This window comes from Pelobates fuscus, chromosome 5 (genome assembly GCF_036172605.1).
Source record: "Pelobates fuscus isolate aPelFus1 chromosome 5, aPelFus1.pri, whole genome shotgun sequence".
NCBI lineage: Eukaryota > Metazoa > Chordata > Amphibia > Anura > Pelobatidae > Pelobates > Pelobates fuscus.
In genome coordinates this window covers 56,737,319-56,762,277 of record NC_086321.1, presented here as the reverse complement: position 1 = coordinate 56,762,277, position 24,959 = coordinate 56,737,319, and the positions used below count along the sequence as shown (strand labels likewise).

The 24,959-nt window shown below is 37.5% G+C and overlaps 1 protein-coding gene across 1 annotated transcript in view; it reads right to left on the bottom strand.

Moving 5' to 3' along the window:
- The window catches only part of SKOR2 (SKI family transcriptional corepressor 2), a 45,041-nt gene extending 22,229 nt beyond the window's left edge, over nt 1-22,812 (bottom strand). The window contains exons 1-3 of the mRNA XM_063456807.1: nt 22,235-22,812; nt 4,088-5,887; nt 1,979-2,036 (exon numbers count right to left, since the gene is read on the bottom strand). Of these exons, the coding sequence (XP_063312877.1) occupies nt 1,979-2,036; nt 4,088-5,842 (1,813 nt within the window). The 5' untranslated portion in view covers nt 5,843-5,887; nt 22,235-22,812. The remainder of the gene's footprint in view (nt 1-1,978; nt 2,037-4,087; nt 5,888-22,234) is intronic.
- Between the last annotated feature and the right edge of the window lie 2,147 nt (nt 22,813-24,959).

Below are 24,959 nucleotides of genomic sequence, written 5' to 3'. Positions count from 1 at the left end.
TACATTAGTCTTTCACTTCCATCCCAGAGTCTTCGTGAAATGGTTTCCAAATTTAATGGTACTCATTCTACTGACCTCAGTAATTCAAAACAGTGCTCCTCAATCCTCTCCTCAAGGCACATCTAACAGTCCGGGATTTAGAGATAGCCCGGGTGTGTCTAAGGTGTTTAGAAGAAGGAAAAAAATAACACCTTACCTTAGACAAGGCATAGGCAACCTTCGGCACTCCAGATGTTTTGGACTACACCTCCCATGATGCTTTGCCAGCATGATGGGTGTAAGAGCATTATGGAGAATGTAGTCCACAACATCTGGAATGCCGATGCTGAAGGTTGCCTATCCCTTGTCTAAGGTAAGGTGTGTTTTTTTTTCTTCTTCTAAACACTTTAGACAGACCCGGGCTATCCCTAAATCCTGGACTGTTAGGTGTGCATTGAGGAGAGGGTTTAGGAGCACTGATATAAAAGAATGGGTAGAATGTAATAAATCAAACCTGTGATTCTGAAACTACGGCTCTAAAACATCCTCTGTTCAAGGACACCAGCTTAGTTTGCAAAATATAGCCCAAGGTAGCTGAATTGGAAATACTCTACAGTTCAACATAACTGGATATTTTTCCAACTCATCTGTTTTGGTCATTATTTTGGAAGTAAATATTCAGCTCACCGCAGTGCTTGTATTTAGTGAATCGGCCCCCATGTTTATCAGACACAACCTTTTTTAATATGAAAGCAACTGGATTTTTCTGTCCACAACCCTGGTATGGCATTTTTTTTTACCCATACTCTTCTTGGACTACATCTGAGATTCCTTAATTTGATGTCATCCTTTTAGAGTGCTCTTACCTCTATTTCACACTGCATTATTACTAACTGACAGTGCCTCTCAGAGATTTAGAGACATCCCAAGACTAAATTTTTAAGAGGAAACCACCAGTTTTTAAATAGGAAACCTCCAGTTATTTAAATGAGCACAGGGATTTTGGGATAGAGCACAAGTTAGTTTTTTATTGTATGTATTGGGGCTGATGTGTATTATAGTCACTGCTGCCTCGCAGGAGTAGTGGGAGTCTGAGCGCAGGGCTTAATTTTTTTTTTATGTTTGAATTTGCGTTTGCTTTGCACAGCCATGCTACAGTACTGACACCAATCCCATGTGCTCCCTATTAAGGGTTAATAAGTGAGAATGGGCTTTAGAAAAATACCCCACCCTGTCTCATTAGAGATTTTCCCTTTTAGCTGTGGACAGCAAAGTGAATTGTTAGCGTAGGAATCACCTGAATGGCTTTGCTTTGACGTGGCAGGTGAGCTTACACTTTAATGGCCATTGGACTGATACTAAAAAGCATCCAGTTATTTAAATGTGCACAAGGATCTGGGATAGTGCAAACGTACGTTTGTCCTTGTTTTTTGTTGTATGTATTGGGGCTGATGTGCACTGTAGTCATTGCTGCCACCCAGGAGTAGTGGCGGTTTGAGCGCAGGGCTTAATTTTGTATGTTTAATTTTTTGATGCCCTTGATATGTTGGAAAAGTGAAGAAATGTATTATATTTTTACAAAAACTGTGTTATTTTTTAAACTCGTTCATGACAATGGGTTAAAATCCTGGCAAGTAATCTGCAGTGAATTGGTGAAAGCAGCAAGCCTACTTGTTTCATTCTTGTCTCTGTAGCTCTGTCTATATTTCTAATTAAATTTGCCTGAAAATGTTAAAAAGTACTACAGCGAGGACCTCCGTGAAGGTGAATCCCTTGGCCCAATAATTCCACTGCTCTCCTCTGCCTGCCCCTTATATGACCTAGAAATAAATCATATCCTTTCGTTAACCCTTTTACAAGGATGGCAATATATGTTCTTTCAAAAACAGAGACACATTTTTTAAATGTAGAACATCAGCATTCCGACACTTGCCAGGACAACGTTACAACGCTATGGTACGATTTCACCGTTGATAGACAGATATTGCAAATGTCATACCTTGGAATGAGTCTTCTTTGGAAGATAAGCTCGGACTGTCCTCTTTGCTTTTCTGCGTCTATAATAAATAAACAAAGTACACACGTGCATTTTATATAAAATATAACACAGCCCAATGACATTTCCTTTTCAGTATTCAATGCAACTTCATTTCAATAAGGGAAAACAGAGGCACAATTTAGTAAATAAAATGCTGCCGTTTCTCTAGAGCAGGTGTAGGCAACCGTTGGCATTCCAGATGTTGTGGACTTCATCCCCCATAATGCTCTAACAGCCATAACGCTGGAAAAGTATCATGTGAGATGTGGCTCACAAGGTCTGGAGTGTGGAAGGTTGCCAACCCCTATTCTAGATAAAAAGCCATGGATTGCACTGCATACGGTTCTCAATCTCTGAACTAATCAATATTTATTTATTTATTTATCAAATATTTTACCAGGATGGATACATTGAGATTTCTCTCGTTTCTAAGTATGTATTAATGTTTCCCATTTTTATTTAATTTATTCCCATGAAAAGCACTGATATTGTAACACAACTGCTATTTGCACATTGATATAAATTCATTAAAGGCAGGAAAAAGTAGAATTGCTGAAGCTGCTTCAAACTATGATGCTCTTGTTTAAAATTATTGACTCGTAAGGGAGAATTATCAAAGTGTCATGATCAGAAAAGAGGAGAAATGTTGTAAAAGAGATACAGTCACAGATGGAATGTTACTGCTGTCTTCATTGGTTTCCATAGTGATTGCACCAGTTTTACAACTTTCATTCATTTTGATAAATCTCCTGTGTTTTGTATAGGAAAAGATGCAACATCAAGACGTTTTCTATTTCTTTATATCACAATTTTTTTGCCATTCTATTCTAGTGTTATCAGAATTTTACTGTGAAAATAAAATAAAAATAAAAAATAAAAAAAATCCTGTTCACATATACATGGGCCTATTCCGATATATTTACATGTACCATGCAAGTTGGGATCAAAAACAAAACTAAATTGCCCTTAAAATCTAACTTTAGTGACCCCTAGTGTTAGAAATACAATATTTATTTACATATCTCCCCATCACCTGGAACAAATTTCACAAACATGCTACACTGCTTTTCACTTACATTTTTGTCATTTATATACTGCAGATGGTATATTTTGTGCAACTAACAACTTTGTACATATTTGTAGATGTTGATTGTTCGGTGTAAATGCACAGACAAAAAATATTTAAAATATGAATGGTCATCTTTAGAAAATTAAAACCAGAGCAACCTTGAAGCTAAATTATCTATATTCTTTATATATATATATATATGCAGTCATCATAGAAACCAAAGTAACAATTCTGCTAATTGCACAAGCCTTAATATATTGCCCTAGTATTGAGAAAACAGAGTGGGCTGTATAGGACATGTATAGGGCAATTCAAACAACCAGCATTTACAGCATAATTTCTTAGGTTTCTATGGGGACTGGTTCAATTTTAGAAAGGTGCAATTTTAGAAATGCCCGAATAATTGTAACAGTCATTTGTTTTTTATTAAACATAAAAGTATATGTAACTATATAGAACAAAAATTATTTGCTGTATTCTATTTTTATTATAGAATTCATTTTGTATTTAAGTTATTCCTTTAAGTTTCTTAGGGGCAATGATGCACGCAAATGTTTGCAAAGGGTTCATTTCTATATAACCGACCACAATACACTTAGTTTCCAACCTCACTCTATATTATTATTATTTATAATGATGATAATCATAATAAGATAATTTTATAGGCATTTTGTTTTCCGTTCGTATTAGACCCTGAATTATTAAATATGTTATTTTTAACTGGGATCCCCTCTGTATACAGTGGAGTACACAGAATATTAACTCTGTCTCCCTTTCTTTATGAGGTGTATTCACAAGTGCGTACATCTCATGAAGAGAGGGGTTGATTTGCATGTTGAACATTTTTGATCTTTGGGGCATTGTGTTAAAAAGCTAAACACATTGAAGGCTTCGTTCCTGTAGGGCATGATGTTATCTTATTATGCGTACATAAATGATTTAGCCCACAGCTGCATTTAAATAATAATAATTAGCTCTGGAACCTAGAGGACGATATTTACATCTTTGTAGCAAATTTCCTCCAGTGATGTATGACAGGAGCTGGAGTCTTTTGGGGTAGCAGGATGGTTTTCGGTGCTTTCTATTTTCTCCCCATGTGTATCATTTCTGGAGAAGGGAGATCTTGCTTTGCAAGTTTTGTCAGAGTTGTCTGCCAGGCCTCTGCTTTGGAGAAATTTACTGCTAAGTGTCTCCTCTTCTTCATCATCTTGTTGTTTGTTAGACTCCACATCCACCTCTTGCTCCTCGTCTGTGTCTGAGGATTCACTTTGGTAACTACAACTTGTACCAGGTGAAACATGTCTTTCGGAAGAGAAGTCCTCCACGCTACCATGGAGCTTTGCAATGCTTTCTGAATCTTTAACCACTGGCCTGAAGGCGGAGTGATAGTTCTGTTTCCTGATCGGGAATGGGGGTACATCCAATGTGTTGGACCTGGCTTCAGATGAGGGTCTAATGTCACTGGCCACTGGAGAACTGGAGCATTCGGCCTCATACAAGTTATCACCTGTGTTACTGACAGTGCTCCCATCACTTTGGTCAGACAGCTCCAGAAAGGCCTGTCTCAGTGTAGGGTTCTCTGTGATGGAAGTGAGGGCACTGGGTTGAGGTTGGAGATAGGTTGGGACTGGTAGACCACCAGGAGTTCTTGGAGGCCAGAACATACAAAAAGGGGGGTAAAATGCATCTTTCCTTCCTGGCCAAAATAATCCAGATAATGCACTTGTTTTCTGGCTATTTACAGACTCATTGTCATCTTTCTTTTGGCAGAGACCAAATGCAGGGAAGGAATATGGGCTTGGGAATAGGGTACTTGCAGGGAATTTTTGCAGCATGCCAAACCCTTTGCTGGGGACTGGGATGACAGGGTAGCTACGTTGGGTTTTGTTTGTGATGTTGGAAGGCTCAATCTCTTCCTCCTCTTCAAACCGTGGCCTCTTCTGGTTGAGATCCTGACCGATGATGTGTGGCAAGACCCCACTTGAGGCCTTCACAGAAGACAGCGAGTGACAGTGTCCATGAGACAAGGCTCTTTTACGACTCCCTCCATTAAACATGGCTTTCACGTCTTCCCATGCAAATACCATCTCATCCGGAGGACTCTTATCAGTCAACTTCAAGTGTCTTCTCCACGAGTTGAAGTTGGCAGCATCTGGCTGTGTGTATTTTGCCTCTGGGGTACGATGTGAATGGAAGATGAATTTATTCGGAGAAAAGTACATGTTGCAGTAGGTACACTTAATACACTTTGCCCTGGAGCTGTTATACCTGGCTGGGATGAAGCTTCCTCTACAGCCCCAAGCACACTCATGGGTAACATCAAAGGCAAAATTGTCTGGAAGTTTAGGAGGCCTGTTCTCCCCCAGAAATGATTTGCACAGTCTTTCAGCCTCCCTCTTTGTTATCATCCCACACCTTCTTGAAGATATGGGCATAGCCCCGGCCCTCCTTAAGATTTCCAACTGTACAGGAGTACACTGCACACAGGTGATGCCTAGTGCCACTCTTCTATTGTGAATCTCATTGTAGCTGTAGTTCTTAAGAAGGGTGTTGGAGATCTGAGCAAGGCACAGCCTCTCCTGTCCATCGATGACAAGAGAGACGATGGGGATGCCATAAAGAATGACCTGGCTGACTTGATTGGGTTTCATACTGGAGTGGTTGGACCTAGACTGTCCTAGAGAGTCCTGCTGGTAGGAGCTGGGGGGAGATGCAAGCAGTAAGTCGTTTGATACTGGCAGGGGGCTAGAAGCCATTTCTAAAGACGCAGACACAAAGCACTTCTTTTGTCTTTCTCACTACTGAAAAAAAGAAAAGATAAATAAAATGAGTTACAGTTTTGTAAGCATTATTCTGCACTTGGCAAACAGTAAAATGTTTTAAGGAAAAATATGGTTATCACAGCTACCTCAAGAATTCAGTATTGGAATTTTATTTTTAATATAACCAATACGTTTTTAATTGGTCGACAATTAAAAAAACATTTGGTGAAGAGGAAGGGAGGGGGGGGGGGGGGGAGGAAAAGCTTATGACTTAAAATAATGTTCTAAAAGTAGAGCTTTTAGCAATAGTACTTAATGGGATGCCAAAGTGTTTGCTCCATTTTTTAAAACTTTGCATCACAATTGTTATTTTTACATAGCCCTATCTAATAATGTCATAGTTACACAATCCATGACAAAAAAACGAAGAACATGTAAACAGCACTGGCCAAAAATATATTTGAAATATAGCAAATGACTATATAATATATAATGATATGATTTTCAAACACACACACACACACACACACACACACACACACACACAGACACAGACTCACACAGACACAGACACAGACACACACACACACACACACACACACAGACACACACAGACACAGACACAGACACACACAGACACAGACACAGACACACACACACACACACACAGACACACACAGACACAGACACAGACACACACAGACACAGACACACACACACACACACACACACACAGACACACACAGACACAGACACAGACACACACACACACACACACACACACACAGACACACACACACACACTTATGTTTGCAAAGGGTTATTTCTATATACCAGTTCACAATTTACCTAGCTTCCATTTATAAATAAATCCTGTTTTTATTTAATTTCTAATTTTTTTTTTTAAATGCCGTAATGAAAGGTGACTAAATTATTGTATAATTACTAATCACAAAACATATTTCAGATATAAACAGTTGGTGATCTATGGTTTGCTATTGGGTGTTTTTAAAAAAAAAAAAAAAAAGTAAAGATTCCTAGTTAATGTAACTATTAATTAAAATGCAATTAACCTCCTTAAGCTTGAAGACTGCATGTGTAGCCCATAAATGTTTTTATTACCAGAGGATTAGGACATCCTAGACATGGACGATTAAAGCGGTGTTTGAATCCTGATTGCAGAGATTACAGGACATTGGGGTTTGGGGGAGAGGGCGCTCATCTCCTAAGTACCCGCAGTCCCTCATTATGGTAAAGAATTGGATGTAATACTGTCTCAAAACATTAACCTTTTAACCCTGGAAGTGCCATAGGGGTCTACAGAGCTTAGTGCTACCTCATCCCATCCAAAGGGTCTGCCTTTAGAAGATCCGAGCATAATGAATAATATTTAGTTATAAAATTATTTGAGGCCATTGATTATTAATTAGATCATTAGCATCACAACCTAAATTAGATCATTAGCTTAGCAAAATATAAATCGTTATTTTTTTGCAGGGTGAGAAAAAAATATGTGTTTTTTGTTTTTTTGTTTTTTTTTAAGAAAGAAAATATTTCTAATACGAATTTATTATTGCATATATAATATAAACGTGCATAACATAAATTATTTAATATTAATATTAAGTTTACAGTTAGGAAACACCTTTTTTTAATGTTCTGCAAATCAGTTAAACAAAAGAAAATTAGAGATAGCACGATATTTTTTTTTTAAGCTCTATTTTTAAAAAATGAATGGAACAATATAGTCAATTATTTGCAATTTTATTTAAAGAAATTAAATGCGTTAAGAGTCTTCCATAAAAAAAAAAATAATAAAATGTGTAAATCGTTGGGACTTGTGAGATATTTGATACTTTCAAAATAATTGTCTGCTCTATAGAATGAATGTATATGTAATAGTATTTACTGAATTGCAATATGGAGACAGTTTCATCTCTTTAGAAAAAGTAAAAAAAAATACCTGTCGAAAATTCTTTCATTAAATATTTTAGAATCTAATAACACATGGAAAGCCCTTTGAAATTTTACCTTTTGAAAAAAAATAAATTTTCAATATCTCAGTTCAGATTTGTATTTTTTTTTTATTTTTTATTTTTTTAAATATGTAAGACTCAAGATAGGTGTAAATGTTGATATAAAAACAACGTGTTTATTTAGCACCAGAGCAGATATCCGCAAATTATTCTGATACAAAATAATCGTCGTTCTGACTTTCTTTCTTGTTTTTTTTTTTTTTAATATTCAAATAAATTCGAAATTTAAAATAACATTGTTTTTTTTTAAATCTTTTTTATCCTTCTAAAAAATCTCAAGTCAGTTATTCCTCACTGTAAATACATCTATATAAAAATCTTAGTATATTTAAAGTTTTAAGTGCGATGTACCAAAAACCGTGGTACAGTTCAACAATCCCCAAATCTCTCTACAAGCCGAATAGTTAATTGCATTATTGTATTCTCCTTACTGGTGCATTAGACACAATGTATAGTTAAATTATTGCACTTGTTACACATATATTGCCTGGAAACAGAATCTCTGAGCCATATTACTGGGCAGCAGCCATTGATAATAAACTTGTCCCAAGAGAAGCTGTGGAACTCTTTCCAATAATGCTCAGCCAGCCTTTAGAATATTGGCTGTCTAAGCATCATGGGAATTGTAGTTGACAGCTATCACCTCTCCAGTGTCAATATTAGAAAGTTAACCATTCCTACTGTCAGAATGCTAAAATCATCAAATTCACCAACTTTGTCCAAATGTTCTTTAGCGTTTGGACCCATCCAATCACCCATGCACCCTCCTGGTACCCCAATTTGTATTCACAAAACGTGCTAAGCATTGTACACATAGGGGGACTGCACATTGCAAGACAATGAAAGAGTTAAATATCAAACACAGCACCAAACAAGGAATTCTAAAACAGGGGAAGCTGCAAGCTTCAGGTAGATACAATGTGTTCTAGAATGAGTTTGTCCCAGCAAGTTGTAAATGCCAAACAGACAGGATGAGAAATAACAGCAAATTGAAGTGGGTTCAGAAAATGACTAGTCACAGATTCTATTTCATTCCCAGTGTTTTTTTGGGAAGGGAAAACAAGGCATAGGGAGACACCTACTAGTAAGGAAGGATGATGTCTCTCACGGTGACAGTCTGCTCATGGTGGGGATGGAGAAGTGGAGAGATCACTTGCTTAGTCTCATCCTGAGAGATTTAGGGTGGGTTATCTCACATCCAGGATTTCCTCAGTATTAAGGAGTGAAAGCAGGCCAGGGTGTTGCATGCAGAGAGCTGATCGGTTTTCAGATATCCCAGGTGAAAGTGTGCATTCAGCATCACATCCACTGCAGACTCCCTACTCCTTCCAAGTGCTGCCTATCATCTACCGCTGGACCATCAGCTGACGTCATCCCCTCCCAATTAACCCCTTCCACTCAGGGAGTCCCCTTGGGGGCAATGCGTTCATGACATTACTGGGCTTCCAGGAGCTTTTTCAAATGTCAGAACTGTCCAAGAGAGGGAAAATAAATCGTTTTAAAGATCAAATAATCCTAAAAGAGTGAAAGATTATCTGCTTGATATCTAAGACATTTAACCAGCTCGCAACACCCAGGGATTATATAGGATGGCACAGGGATACGTAGGGATGCTGAGAATGTATTATAGGATTCGGAATTATTCAAATTATTACAAAATATAGCATGCTGCAAACGTTATATTTTATAATCTATTTCGGAGTAAATGTACTCACTGCTAGTATTCAAGCTGGCAGACAACTTGTAACTATAATAATTTAATTGTTATTATTATTATTATTATTATTATTATTATTGTTATTATTATTATTATTATTATTATTATTATTATTATTGTTATTATTATTATTATTATTATTATTATTATTATTTAGAATGTAAAAGGCTAAAATAAGTGTTGAATTTTCTAAATTGTGATGAACTACTTAATGGGATGAATATATAAATATATATGTGTATATATAGACACACACACACACACACACACACACACACCGATAATAATAATGTCTGTCTGTAAATCTATCTATCTATCTATCTATCTATCTATCTCTCTGTCTGTCTGTCTGTCTGTCTGTATATCTGCCTGCCTGCCTGTCTGTCTATCTATCTATCTATCTATCTATCTATCTATCTATCTATCTATCTATCTATCTATCTATCTATATATATATCTGTCTGTCTGTCTATCTATCTATCTGTCTGTCTGTCTGTCTGTCTGTCTGTCTATCTATCTGTCTGCCTGTATGTCTGCCTGTATGTCTGTCTATCTTTTTTTTTTTTCTTGCACCGATTGTTTTCCAATACAATGACATTAAGGCATATAATATAATTTAGCATATATATAGCTGGTTATCATTTCACTATGGGGGTTGAATGACACAATTACAAGCATTACGTACAAACCTTTTTAGCACATTAAGGATTCACCTCCCCCTAATAATATTGTCTCCCCCCGATCCTGTGCGTTTTACATGGAATCCTGTGAATACATTGAGAGTACTGTGTGCTCTGGCTGCAAAGGCCTTACATTCTGATGAATGTATCAGACAGGGTATTGAGAGGACTTTACCAAGAAAATCACAGTGGCTGCTCCAGTGAGCCAGGGTCCCTCTGCTTAGGGACACTTTGTACCCACTGAGCACGTGACATGGATGTCACCAAATAGAAATGGATACAAGTACAGGTCACTTACTGCTAACCTGGCACTGCTCAAACTAACCTCAAAATCTGTTTCTACTTAGTATTTGCTCTTATAGCAGCCCATAGCAGTCTCACCGCAGGATGTATCAAGTGGAGATTGTTATTGTGAAAAATCATATTCCTAGACTAACAGATTAGATAAATCCACATTAAAATGTGTAAATAAAATGACAATCTCCCCCCACCGCCCCCCCCCACACACACACTCAGAGTAACACACATACACACACAAACACACTCATAGTCACACACATACACGCACACACACACACACACACACACACACACACACTCATAGTCACATATACACATATACACACCCAGGCATGCTATCATTAAAATCACTGCACACATGTACTGATTATCCCACAGGTGTATGCAATATCACATGTGTATAAATGAAATGACCAATAAATGCACACACACATACTCACACTCATGTAAGTAAACCCCACAGAAAAAAATGCTCACACAAATGTCCCCTGTATCACTCTGGTAGAAATGTAATGATCAGGTTTTAATAAATACAAACAAGTGTACACAAATTGACCCATATTCATACACATATTACATATTACACACATACACACAGACACATATTCCTGCTTGCACATCCACATGCAGAATATGCAAATACGCCACGTTGTACTCTCTTGGGACTTATATAATGTTCAAAATTGAGAGCCCCATGTTGAATAAAAATAAAACTAACGATAAACATAAAAACTATGATGCTGTGATTGTAAAAAGCATTAATTCAGCCTCATTCACCCACTGCTATATTAATTCTACATATGATGACATAGTCACATCTTTGCACCAGAGGAATTCGAGATGAAACAAATCCTGAAAATGTGATATTCTGGATACATATTAGGATACATATTAACCAGCCTAAGGTGACCTCACATAAAAACAGATATTAACTTTATTCAAATAAATGGCATTTCAAAAGAACTAAATCTACTGCTGTTTGCTGGTTCCTGGTGCAGTGTGATATTGAATATATAACACAGGTATACTATGTAATGTGTACACATATCTAGATGGAATCTGTGTGTTTTATGATAAAGATCCTGGACCCAAAACTTATCTCATCACCCCACCAAATAGTGATCTGTCATGATCTACATATTCATTGGATACCATTAGATCCATACTTGGCGTGAACACTCGCTAATGCACTATACTCATCTGAAAGGCCTTTCCACATATCGCTGTTTAGTGAATACACTTCTAATTATTTGGAACAAGAGTTTATAATAACGTGTGAATTGTCGGGGATTCACAGAGAATGCAATGCCTATTTCATTATTTTAAGGTTTAAAGGTTTAAAATGCGAAATTTATTTTGAAGTCCTGACAAATTCACATTTTAATAAATAAGGCTGTACGAAAAAAAAAATCAGGAGCGTATTTACTAAGCAGCGAGACGTGGCGAAGTGACAACCAAAATAAAAAATTCGATTTAGCTAAACTCGGCTAGATTTATCTATATTCTGCAAATAATCTGTCAGCACATCATCTAATATTAATAATAAAATTCGCCTTCGTTTCAAGATATGAATATATTTTAAACACAAAAATGTACTTTTAAAAATGTGTAAAAAAATAAAATAAAAAAATGAATAAATAAAATGAAATGATGAATTGGAAAAAAAATGTTTAATTAGCAATGTTTGCAGTTTCGATATTTTGGTATTTAATGTTATATAATATTTGGCGAATAACACTGACAATTTCGCAGATCAATTAAACCGGGAACAAGCAGAAATTAGACTCTTTGGCCGAAGTGGAACGAATAACAGTAAATATCGAATCGCAAACTGTAGTTTAAAATAGCAAAGTTGCAAACATTCTTAAATCCAGTAATTTTGTAATTCAGACTATATATTGCCAGGTCTTCAGAATGCCTGGCTTAGTAATTAACACTATTTAGGTGATCGCTTGTCACTGAACACAGAGTTACAGAGTAATTAGGAGGAGAAAATCAACTGATCAGCTTTGGCGCAAAGTTTCGGGAGTGGGTCAGTTGCCATGGAAACCAAGAGAATGTTGCTTCTGATTGCGCCACATTTTGAATTTAGCGCCTAAATTGTTCTTTATCTAGAATGTCCACAATCAATTGAATTAAACTTATTTATCTATATTTGTTCCGGTTAGAACGTATTAAAATATGTTAAAAATATGTTGTCATTCCACCTAATGGGAAAGGAGACGCAAATCTATAATCCATCCATTGAGATAATTTGGGACAGGGTTTGGAGGTTAGAAATACATTGTATGTAGAAGTGTGCCTCATGCAATCCTAAAATTGCAATAAAACAATATGAGAATACAGTAACTCTTTCACAGCCAGAAACCTGCTGTTTTACTTCAATATTAATTAGAATTAGCTCAAAACTACAAGGGCTTAATAAATTCTCCTGGCACTGAGCAGGTTAAGTGACCCTGTAATAGTGACAATTAAAACCACATTAACTGTCATAGGTTTATTTAAATTGTATTCTGACCCTACCAATAATACTCCCCACCTTTTTGCTAAGTGTGTGTGTGTTGGGGGGGGGGGGGGATGGAAATGGTCCCATCTGGAGAAAGATGCAACTCATTTGATCTATCACTTCAGGCTTTGTCTATCCTCTGGAATAACCCAACCTACATAACAAAAGGAGCGATTCGTATAGTTAGTGCACACAGAGCCACAAGGCCTGGCTTCCAAAATGATCCGTTTAACCCTTTGCATCAACAGAGAGGATGTTCTGCAATTCTGCAATCAGCTACATCCATGCCGGCGTGTAAACGGTTAATCCCAGTGCTGCTGCAGAAAAAAAAAAGCTCACTTTTACTCTAGAAACTAGAATACATGTTCTAGATTCTAGAACGCTGGCTTCTTATAATAACATTCACGACGAATGAGCAAAAAGTACATTTAACACAATGAATGTCATAGGTGCCAGGAACTATTTACTATTTTACAAATATGTATTTGTATTATAATTAAATATAATAACACTCTAGTTTTTTTTTTATTAACAATTTACTTATGTTTTGAATGTATTTTAGAATTATTTTGCAATTTGAAAGTTACCTGGAAATAACAGACAAGCAGAGATGTTATTACATTTTGAATTATTAAAACAAATATTTTTTTCTATTTCCTTGATAATGGAGAACACATTGACACAAACACATTGATATGTACACATAATGATCACTATGCTCTTTCTAAAAAATATTATTTTTTAACTAATGTTCTTATTGACCTTACAGCAAAATAAGAGTGGTGTAGGTATATATATATATATTAATATATAATTGTTTTTATTAATCATATGAATACACACACACACACACACACTATTAATAAAACATAATAACAATAATAATAATAATAATTTAAATAAAGAGCATGGTGTTCATTATTACAGCAATAAAAGTATAACTCTTATAATAGATTTTGGAAATCACGCTCATAAATTGAAATTCGCCAGTGATACTTAATTAAAAAAATACCAAAAATTAGAAACGATAAAGTTGTTTTTTTTTGGTTTAGAATCTGCAGCCAACACTTCGGTACAAAGTAACAATTAAGAAGATAAATGAATATTACTGCAGTGCAGTCCAACAATACAATGTTAATTACTAACCTGAATGAGAAATGTAATATTCACAGAGTAAATTTATTTCTCCCCTAACCTAGGGATGAGATCAGGGAGGCTGTTTAGATAAATTACCACCATGTACAGCCCTTCAAAGTGTGAATCACCATTCAAAGGCAGCTTCCCAGACTCATATTATAAAGCTACATTTATCATTACTGATGACCACCCACTGGGATATCATTGTTTTACAGCTACCATCACAATCAAGAGATTTCTTTATTTACTGTTAACATTCACTTAAAGCTGACTGCTAATGACTGCTCTGAATTCACAGTACAGTCTCCAAGTGTATCTAAAAAGTACTTACATATCCCTCTAAGAGAAACAGAATGCATCTTATTTTCTCTTACTCTGCTTTAAAAATTCTCTGTACCCAGATCCCCATTCCAGAATGGCTCAGAGACAAGCAAACACACAGGGTCCCTCTGTTTAAGTATATATTACAGCACACCCATCTATTATTAATACTTGCTTATAGAATTCCCTCCATACAGGGGCTACCCTATATCATAAATTAAACAAAGCAGGTAAGTGACTCCTGGCAAGATGCTCTATATTGCAGCCCCCCATTCACCCCCACTTTCCAGATCTCTAGATTACTAAATGACTTACCTAAAACACCATAGGAAAATAATAAAAAGTCAATGTATGTTCTCTATGTTTTCAGTACTCATTGCTAGCTCCAGGAAAAAAATAATAATCACATTTTAAGAGATTAATAAATAGGTATTTTCACTATAGTTTCGTATCTGTTGATTTAGGGATTTTGCATAATGAGTCATTTACTTAACTTTATTTTGGAGTTCTATAATTTTTCTGTCATACGGCTTTCTATAGACTAGTCCCTGCACAATATATAATGATACATAGTATGCATTTCTTTTTTTATGAAAATATAAAGCAATTCACTAGTAGTTGAAGAGAGGGACCGTATAGCTAAAAATTAATGTTCATTTTCCATGAAAGTAGCACAATATTCAGGCACATTTAGTTTGGCTCATGATATAAATCCCATGAGATTATCACAACTCTGGCCACAAGTTTGCAACCAGAACGGTTTAATCAGAGTTCAGGAAATAGTTACCTGTATTAGACATTGTTACAAAATGTTCGCAGGTGAGACAGTGAGGGTAAAGGTGAATTTCGTATATAATTATTGGGTGATTTTTATGGGGCTTTTGGACAAAATGAGATAACTAACCTTAAAACGATACAGGGATTTGGGGAGCAATTAATGTAATGATGCCTAGAGTTGCAGGATTACTGTCATGGCACAGCACAGGCTAATGATGCTGATGGGTGGACTTACAGTGACTCTGGGGGTTCTGAAAGCACAGGCCACATTGTGATATATTAATAACTATGTGGGGTGCTGAATGGACAGCACAAGATGCAATGTAATCGTGAATATAATATGTGGGGTGCTGAATGGACAGCGCACATTGTAATGTACTGAGTTTGCAGTGCTGAATGGACAGCGCACATTGTAATGTACTGAGTCTGCAGTGCTGAATGGACAGCGCACAATATGAAGTATTAATGTGTGAATGGTGGGGTCAATCGACAGAGCACAGTATGATGTATTATTTGTGGGGGGTGAGGAGGGGGAGGTTAGTGGACAAAGCACAGTATAATGTATTAATGTGGGGGAGCTAAATGGACAGAGTATTGTGAAGTATTAATGTGGGGGTGCTGAATGGCCAGAGTATTGTGAAGTATTATTGAGGGGTGCTGAATGGCCAGAGTATTGTGAATTATTAATGTGGGGGTGCTGAATGGCCAGAGTATTGTGAATTATTAATGCGGGGGTGCTGAATGGCCAGAGTATTGTGAAGTATTAATGTGGGTGTGCTAAATGGACAGAGCACCGTGAAGTATTAATGAGGGGGGGCTGAATGGACAGAGTATTGTGAAGAATTAATGTGGGGGTGCTGAATGGAAAGAGTATTGTGAAGTATTAATGAGTGGTGCTGAATGGACAGAGTATCGTGAAGTATTAATGAGGGGGTGCTGAATGGACAGAGTATCGTGAAGTATTAATGAGGGGGTGCTGAATGGACAGAGTATCGTGAAGTATTAATGCGGGGGTGCTGAATGGCCAGAGTATTGTGAATTATTAATGTGGGGGTGCTGAATGGCCAGAGTATTGTGAATTATTAATGTGGGGTTGCTGAATGGCCAGAGTATTGTGAAGTATTAATGTGGGGGAGCTAAATGGACAGAGTATTGTGAAGTATTAATGTGGGGGTGCTGAATGGCCAGAGTATTGTGAAGTATTAATGTGGGGGAGCTAAATGGACAGAGTATTGTGAAGTATTAATGAGTGGTGCTGAATGGACAGAGTATTGTGATGTATTAATGTGGGGGAGCTGAATGGACAGAGTATTGTGAATTATTAATGTGGGGGTGCTGAATGGCCAGAGTATTGTGAAGTATTAATGTGGGGGAGCTGAATGGCCAGAGTATTGTGAAGTATTAATGAGTGGTGCTGAATGGACAGAGTATTGTGATGTATTAATGTGGGGGTGCTGAATGGACAGAGTATTGTGCAGTATTAATGAGTGGTGCTGAATGGACAGAGTATTGTGAAGTATTAATGTGGGGGGGCTGAATGGCCAGAGTATTGTGAAGTATTATTGAGGGGGTGCTGAATGGCCAGAGTATTGTGAATTATTAATGTGGGGGTGCTGAATGGGCAGAGTATTGTGAAGTATTAATGTGGGGGTGCTGAATGGGCAGAGTATTGTGAATTATTAATGGGGGGGGAGAGGGTGCTGAATGGACAGAGTATTGTGAAGTATTAATGAGGGGGTGCTGAATGGACAAAGTATTGTAAAGTATTAATGTGGGGGAGCTGAATGGCCAGAGTATTGTGAAGTATTATTGAGGGGGTGCTGAATGCACAGAGTATTGTGAAGTATTAATGAGTGGTGCTGAATGGACAGAGTATTGTGAAGTATTAATGTGGGGGAGCTGAATGGACATAGTATTGTGAAGTATTAATGAGGGGGTGCTGAATGCACATAGTATTGTTAAGTATTAATGTGGGGGTGCTGAATGGACAGAGTATTGTGAAGTATTAATGAGGGGTGCTGAATGGACAGAGTATTGTGAAGTATTAATGTGGGGGAGCTGAATGGCATGAGTATTGTGAAGTATTAATGAGGGGTGCTGAATGGACAGAGTATTGTGAAGTATTAATGTGGGGGAGCTGAATGGCATGAGTATTGTGAAGTATTAATGAGGGGGTGCTGAATAAACAGATTATTGTGAAGTATTAATGTGGGTGTGCTAAATGGACAAAGCATTGTGAAGTATTAATGAGGGGGAGCTGAATGGTCAGAGTATTGTGAAGTATTAATGTGGGGGCGAGCTGAATGGACAGAGTATTGTGAAGTATTAATGTGGGTGTGCTAAATGGACAGAGCACCGTGAAGTATTAATGAGGGGGGGCTGAATGGACAGAGTATTGTGAAGAATTAATGTGGGGGTGCTGAATGCACAGAGTATTGTTAAGTATTAATGTGGGGGAGCTGAATGGCCAGAGTATTGTGAAGTATTAATGAGGGGTGCTGAATGGAAAGAGTATTGTGAAGTATTAATGAGTGGTGCTGAATAGACAGAGTATCATGAAGTATTAATGAGTGGTGCTGAATGGACAGAGTATCGTGAAGTATTAATGAGGGGGTGCTGAATGGACAGAGTATTGTGAAGTATTAATGTGGGGGTGCTGAATGCACAGAGTATTGTTAAGTATTAATGTGGGGGAGCTGAATGGCCAGAGTATTGTGAAGTATTAATGAGGGGGTGCTGAATGGACAGAGTATTGTGAAGTATTAATGTGGGTGTGCTAAATGGACAAAGCATTGTGAAGTATTAATGAGGGGGAGCTGAATGGACAGAGTATTGTGAAGTATTAATGAGTGGTGCTGAATGGACAGAGTATTGTGAAGTATTAATGAGTGGTGCTGAATGGACAGAGTATCATGAAGTATTAATGAGTGGTGCTGAATGGACAGAGTATCGTGAAGTATTAATGAGGGGGTGCTGAATGGACAGAGTATCGTGAAGTATTAATGAGGGGGTGCTGAATGGACAGAGTATTGTGAAGTATTAATGTGGGGGTGCTGAATGGACAGAGTATTGTGAATTATTAATGTGGGGGTGCTGAATGGACAGAGTATTGTGAAGTATTAATGTGGGGGAACTGAATGGCCAGAGTATTTTAAAGTATTAATGAGGGGGTGCTGAATGGACAGAGTATTGTAAAGTAGTAATGTGGGGGTGTTGAATGGGCAGAGTATTGTGAAGTATTAATGAGGGGGAGCTGAATGGCCAGAGTATTGTGAAGTATTATTGAGGGGGTGCTGAATGGCCAGAGTATTATGAAGTATTAATGAGGGGGTGCTGAATTTATTGTGGGGGTTCTAAATTCCGGAATTGACAAAGTATTATGAAGTATTAATGAGGGGGAGCTGAATTTAATGTGGGGGTTCTGAGTTCCTGAATGGACAGAGTATTATGAAGTATTAATGAGGGGGAGCTGAATTTAATGTGGGGGTTCTGAGTTCCTGAATGGACAGAGTATTATGAAGTATTAATGAGGGGGAGCTGAATTCAATGTGGGGGTTCTGAGTTCCTGAATGGACAGAGTATTATGAAGTATTAATGAGGGGGAGCTGAATTTAATGTGGGGGTTCTGAGTTCCTGAATTGACAGAGTATCGTGAAGTATTAATCAGGGGGAGCTGAATTTAATGTGGGGGTTCTGAGTTCCTGAATGGACAGAGTATCGTGAAGTATTAATGAGCTGGAGCTGAATTTAATGTGGGGGTTCTGAGTTCCTGAATGGACAGAGTATCGTGAAGTATTAATGAGAGGGAGCTGAATTTAATGTGGGGGTTCTGAGTTCCTGAATGGACAGAGTATTATGAATTATTAATGAGGGGGAGCTGAATTTAATGTGGGGGTTCTGAGTTCCTGAATTGACAGAGTATTATGAAGTATTAATGAGGGGGAGCTGAATTTAATGTGGGGGTTCTGAGTTCCTGAATGGACAGAGTATTATGAAGTATTAATGAGGGGGAGCTGAATTTAATGTGGGGGTTCTGAGTTCCTGAATTGACAGAGTATTATGAAGTATTAATGAGGGGGAGCTGAATTTAATGTGGGGGTTCTGAGTTCCTGAATGGACAGAGTATTATGAAGTATTAATGAGGGGGAGCTGCATTTAATGTGGGGGTTCTGAGTTCCTGAATGGACAGAGTATTATGAAGTATTAATGAGGGGGAGCTGAATTTAATGTGGGGGTTCTGAGTTCCTGAATGGACAGAGTATTATGAAGTATTAATGAGGGGGGGCTGAATTTAATGTGGGGGTTCTGAGTTCCTGAATGGACAGAGTATTATGAAGTATTAATGATGGGGAGCAGAATTTAATGTGGGGGTTCTGAGTTCCTGAATGGACAGAGTATTATGAAGTATTAATGAGGGGGGGGCTGAATTTAATGTGGGGGTTCTGAGTTCCTGAATGGACAGAGTATTATGAAGTATTAATGATGGGGAGCAGAATTTAATGTGGGGGTTCTGAGTTCCTGAATGGACAGAGTATTACGAAGTATTAATGAGGGGCAGCTGAATTTAATGTGGGGGTTCTGAGTTCCTGAATGGACAGCGTATTACGAAGTATTAATGAGGGGGAGCTGAATTTAATGTGGGGGTTCTGAGTTCCTGAATGGACAGCGTATTACGAAGTATTAATGAGGGGGAGCTGAATTTAATGTGGGGGTTCTGAGTTCCTGATGGACAGCTCAAGACCTATAACTTCTCATTCCATTCCAAGCGTGAAATCTCGGGGTTACAGAATTGTATGATATAAAATGCTTTAATAAGTGAGATGATTTAATTGCCGAAATTTATCATACATTCCTGTTATTTTGAGTTATGTTTCTGTACTGAACACTGTAAACGTTATAGTAATAAATCAATCTATATCTCTCATCCACTGTTATCCTATATAAATAATGTTGGACTCATTGTACCATTCACAGTCACATAACTATACAGGGCAGAGTACATCTATTAGCTCTATAATTACATGGACACGTACGATGTAACTATTGCACTATATGCACCTACCTTCTTCTGTAATGTAACTTACTAATAATATTATATACGTTAAATAACCACCTACTGCATTTACACACCTACCTTCTAACGTACTGTAACTTAGTAATAATAACAATATATACCTTAACTAACTAACTACTGCATTTATACACCTACCTTCTAACGTACTGTAACTTAGTAATAATAACAATATATACCTTAACTAACTAACTACTGCATTTACACACCTACCTTCTTCTGTAATGTAACTTACTAATAATATATACGTTAAATAACCACCTACTGCATTTATACACCTACCTTCTTCTGTAATGTAACTTACTAATAATATATACGTTAAATAACCACCTATTGCATTTATACACCTACCTTCTTCTGTAATGTAACTTACTAATAATATATAAGTTAAATAACCACCTACTGCATTTACACACCTACCTTCTAACGTAATGTTACTTTCAATAATATATATACATTAAATAACTATCTATTGCACTTATAAACCGATTTAAATAAAAAAATATATCTATACTTTGTACAACTTCACCACCAATACATCTCTGCTCAACTGCAAAGTGCTAATAATACACCTGTTAGTGCAATTTCATTAGAAATACATATTTACCTCGTAAAACGACACCACCCTTCTAGCACAATATAAGTCCACCTATTAGTATATAAATGAAATCTACCCAGACTGTATGATAGCTGCCCTTTCTGCCCCTGGGCATTGCCCACCTTACTGTAATGTAACATCACTTAATGTATCTCTTCACTAAAGCAATATGCCAGCATACCAGGTGCTGCTGCCACACATACACTATATTAAATACATCAAGCGATTAAATAAATGGCAAACAAATTGCCGATTGTAATTAAAATGATGATTATTAGAAAAAGGGGGTACGCTTTGAAATTGAAGTGAGGGAGACTGACAAGTGATAGTACTTTAGTGAAGGAGTAGTAGTTGCCGTGACTGGTGTTCCAGTGGGAATGGTACAGTGACACACAAAATAATAATAATAATAATAATAATAATAATAATAATAATAATAACTAAAAAGAATAACTGGGTTGTGCAAAATACTATCCTCATTCCTGTGTGAGATTGTATATTATCCAGCCGGATTCAGTCTGCCTATACTGCGTTTGCATCATTCTTATACAGAAAGTTTATTAAACTTTTAATTGATGTAGGTATGACCGAGATTGTTTACTGTTTGTTTAGAAAGAAATGTGTTTAAAAAGAGTCTTCCACTCTATATACTGCATGTGGGTCCATGCTCACAAAATACATCAAATACGTGCTGTTATGGTTAAACATACAAACAGAACATTGATACATTCAGTTTCTAATCTGTTCCTTAAAACATTTATCTCCCAGAACCAGCCATGACATAGTTATCTGATTGAATGCTTTGTTTTGTGAGAAAACAAACAAAATGTAAATAGAACGTTGTAGACATAAATACAATATAGAACGTTGCATAGCTTAGTGACAAACCAGAAAGCTACATTGTGTTTAAATCTGGTCCACAGCCAGGTTCCTCTACTCTAACCAATCGCTACCATCTCAGATGGTCTGTTTTGGCAAGTGACACTGGAACACTGTAATCAGAGATTAATTGACTTAATCAAATCGGCCCAGCCCCAGCAATTAATCTTTTGGCAAAAGCAAATTACACACAATTACCTCAATCTGCCTGGTCAGGGGGGGCGGGAGGGTGAAGTGCTCTAACACAATTAAAATCACACATTTAAATACCAGAAATCAATCTTGGCAATTAGATGGGGTGACATGGCAATCACAGCCAGTAGTCCGGCTAGTGGTCCTGGAACTATTAATTAATGTACAGTACCTGGGAGGGGCAGGATCAATGCTGTGTTCCCAACAAGTCTTCCACACATACAGTTGTGGTTCCTATCAGATCCTCAGGCTGGCTGTACCAGGCTATGGGTCCCCTGTCCCATTGATGTCAGTCTTTGTCTGTCTTCCTTCTTGTCTACAGGAGCTAATGGCTGGGGTATTTTCCCAAAGTGATCTCTGTGTCTCCTGTGTAAGACAGTGATCTTGAACGCCTACTATCAGTCAGCCAGAGAGATGCTGTACTTCACCCTATCACATCCAATCTCCTACTTTCAGAGGGGGACACAGATCAGCCTGTCAGGGACCAGCAGGAGACTCAAAGCAATCCCACCCACTGCTGGACTGGAAGTTCATTTACTGCACTCTGTTAATAGGGTCCTTTCTGCTGTGTACCCTCTGGGTGCCGCTCATAAAACCTTAAAAAAGCTCAGGTCCCTCAGCTCCAGCCAAGTCCAAGATAAAGGGAGAGCTTAGTAACACTGCCTCCCCTTTTTGGGCAAGGTTCCCTTCGGTTTCAGCTTTCTCCTATTATCCTTCAGCAGAGTGGAAGAGAGGGCACTTTGTAGGGACCTCGGCTTCTATTGCAGGGAATCATTAAATCATTTGCTATCTGCATAACTACACTGAGCCGTATTAAATATCTCAGAGCATCACACAGGGGGCATGGGTGTGTGTGTGTGTGTGTGGGGGGGAGGGGGGGGGGGCACTCATACTCACATATCACATGGCACTCCATGTTATAAAATAATACAATGAATGACATGATATGGATAATAATATTATATCTATTCATTTTACAGGTAAATAGCAGTAATGTACAATATATTATATACAGTACTACATTATAAATATAGCCAGGTATCATATATCATTTATTTATATATGTGAGTGTAATATATATATATATATATATATATATTAATTTGTGTGTGTGTAGTCACTACAGGGTACCCTGTATACTACTTGCACATTTTATTAGATTATTAAACCGAGTTCAGAATGTTATTGGAGAGTTTATTCCAGAGCAGATTATTAAGCAGAGCCCTGTTAATAGATCCCACCTATCAGTAGATCACAGAGTAGATCCCCACTCTCAGTAGATCACCGAAAAGATTACCATTCCCTAGCAGATATTTGAATAGATCCCAACATTCGGTAGATTTTCACAGATTATAAAATCACCATTTTTTTTTTTTTTTAGGATCACAAGAAACCCGAATATCATTGGCTGTAAATGGCCATTTGTTGTGTATCTCCATGTAAATGAACTGACTCTCTCTCTGTGAAAGGAAGGAGGAATGTCCTTATGTAAGTCCATTGATTAGTAATATTTCCTTTGTTAATACACATCCAGCAGCTAATTTGATCCGGAAAGAGAGAGAGGGAGGGAATGTGAAACAAAAGCTCAGCCCTAATGAGTTCAATTACAATGTGGTAAACACTGTGCCACTGCGCTTTAATTAAGCCTGCTGTCCAATTTCAGCTCATTAGTAATTCATTAACACAACGGTCTTTAGCTGGCTAGTGAGGAAGGCATCGCGGAGTGCAGTTACTTTATACACACTGTAATCACACTACAATCACACTGCAATCACACTGTAATCACACTGCAATCACACTGTCTGTAATCACACTGTAATCACACTACAATCACACTACAATCACACTGTAATCACACTGTAATCACACTACAATCACACTGTAATCACACTACAATCACACTACAATCACACTGTAATCACACTGTAATCACACTACAATCACACTACAATCACACTGTAATCACACTGTAATCACACTGTTATCACACTGTAATGGCACTACAATAAAACTGTAATGGCACTACAATCACACTGTAATCACACTACAACTCCCACTGCAATCACACTATAGCTCACACTACAATCACACTGTAATCCCACTACAATCACACAACGAATCACACTGTAATCACACTGTAATGGCACTACAATAAAACTGTAATGGCACTACAATCACACTGCAATCACACTACAATCGCACTGTAATCACACTGTAATCACACTACAATCATACTGCAATCACACTGCAATGGCACTACAATCACACTACAATCACACTACAATCACACTGCAATCACACTGTAATCACACTACAGTCACACTGTAATCACACTGTAATCACACTGCAACTCACACTGCAATCACACTGCAATCACACTGTAATCACACTACAATCACACTGTAATCACACTGCAATCACACTGTAATGGTACTACAATCACACTGCAATCACACTGTAATGGCACTACAATCACACTGCAATCACACTACAATCACACTGTAATCACACTGTAATCACACTACAATCACATTGTAATCACACTACAATCACACTGTAATCACACTGCAACTCACACTGCAATCACACTATAGCTCACACTGCAATTACACTGTAATCACACTACAATCACACTGTAATCACACTACAATCACACTACAATCACACTATAGCTCATTCACCACGACTTCACACTATAGCTCACACTACAACTCACTCTAGAGCTCACATTACAATAACACTGCAGATTCACACTATGGCTTCATAACTTCACTATATAGTGCACACTACAACTCTAGAGCTCACACTATTACTCACACATCACAACTCACACTGCAGCTTTATACTAGAGCTCACACTAGAGCCTTACTCTCAGCTCATTCACACATCTTCACACT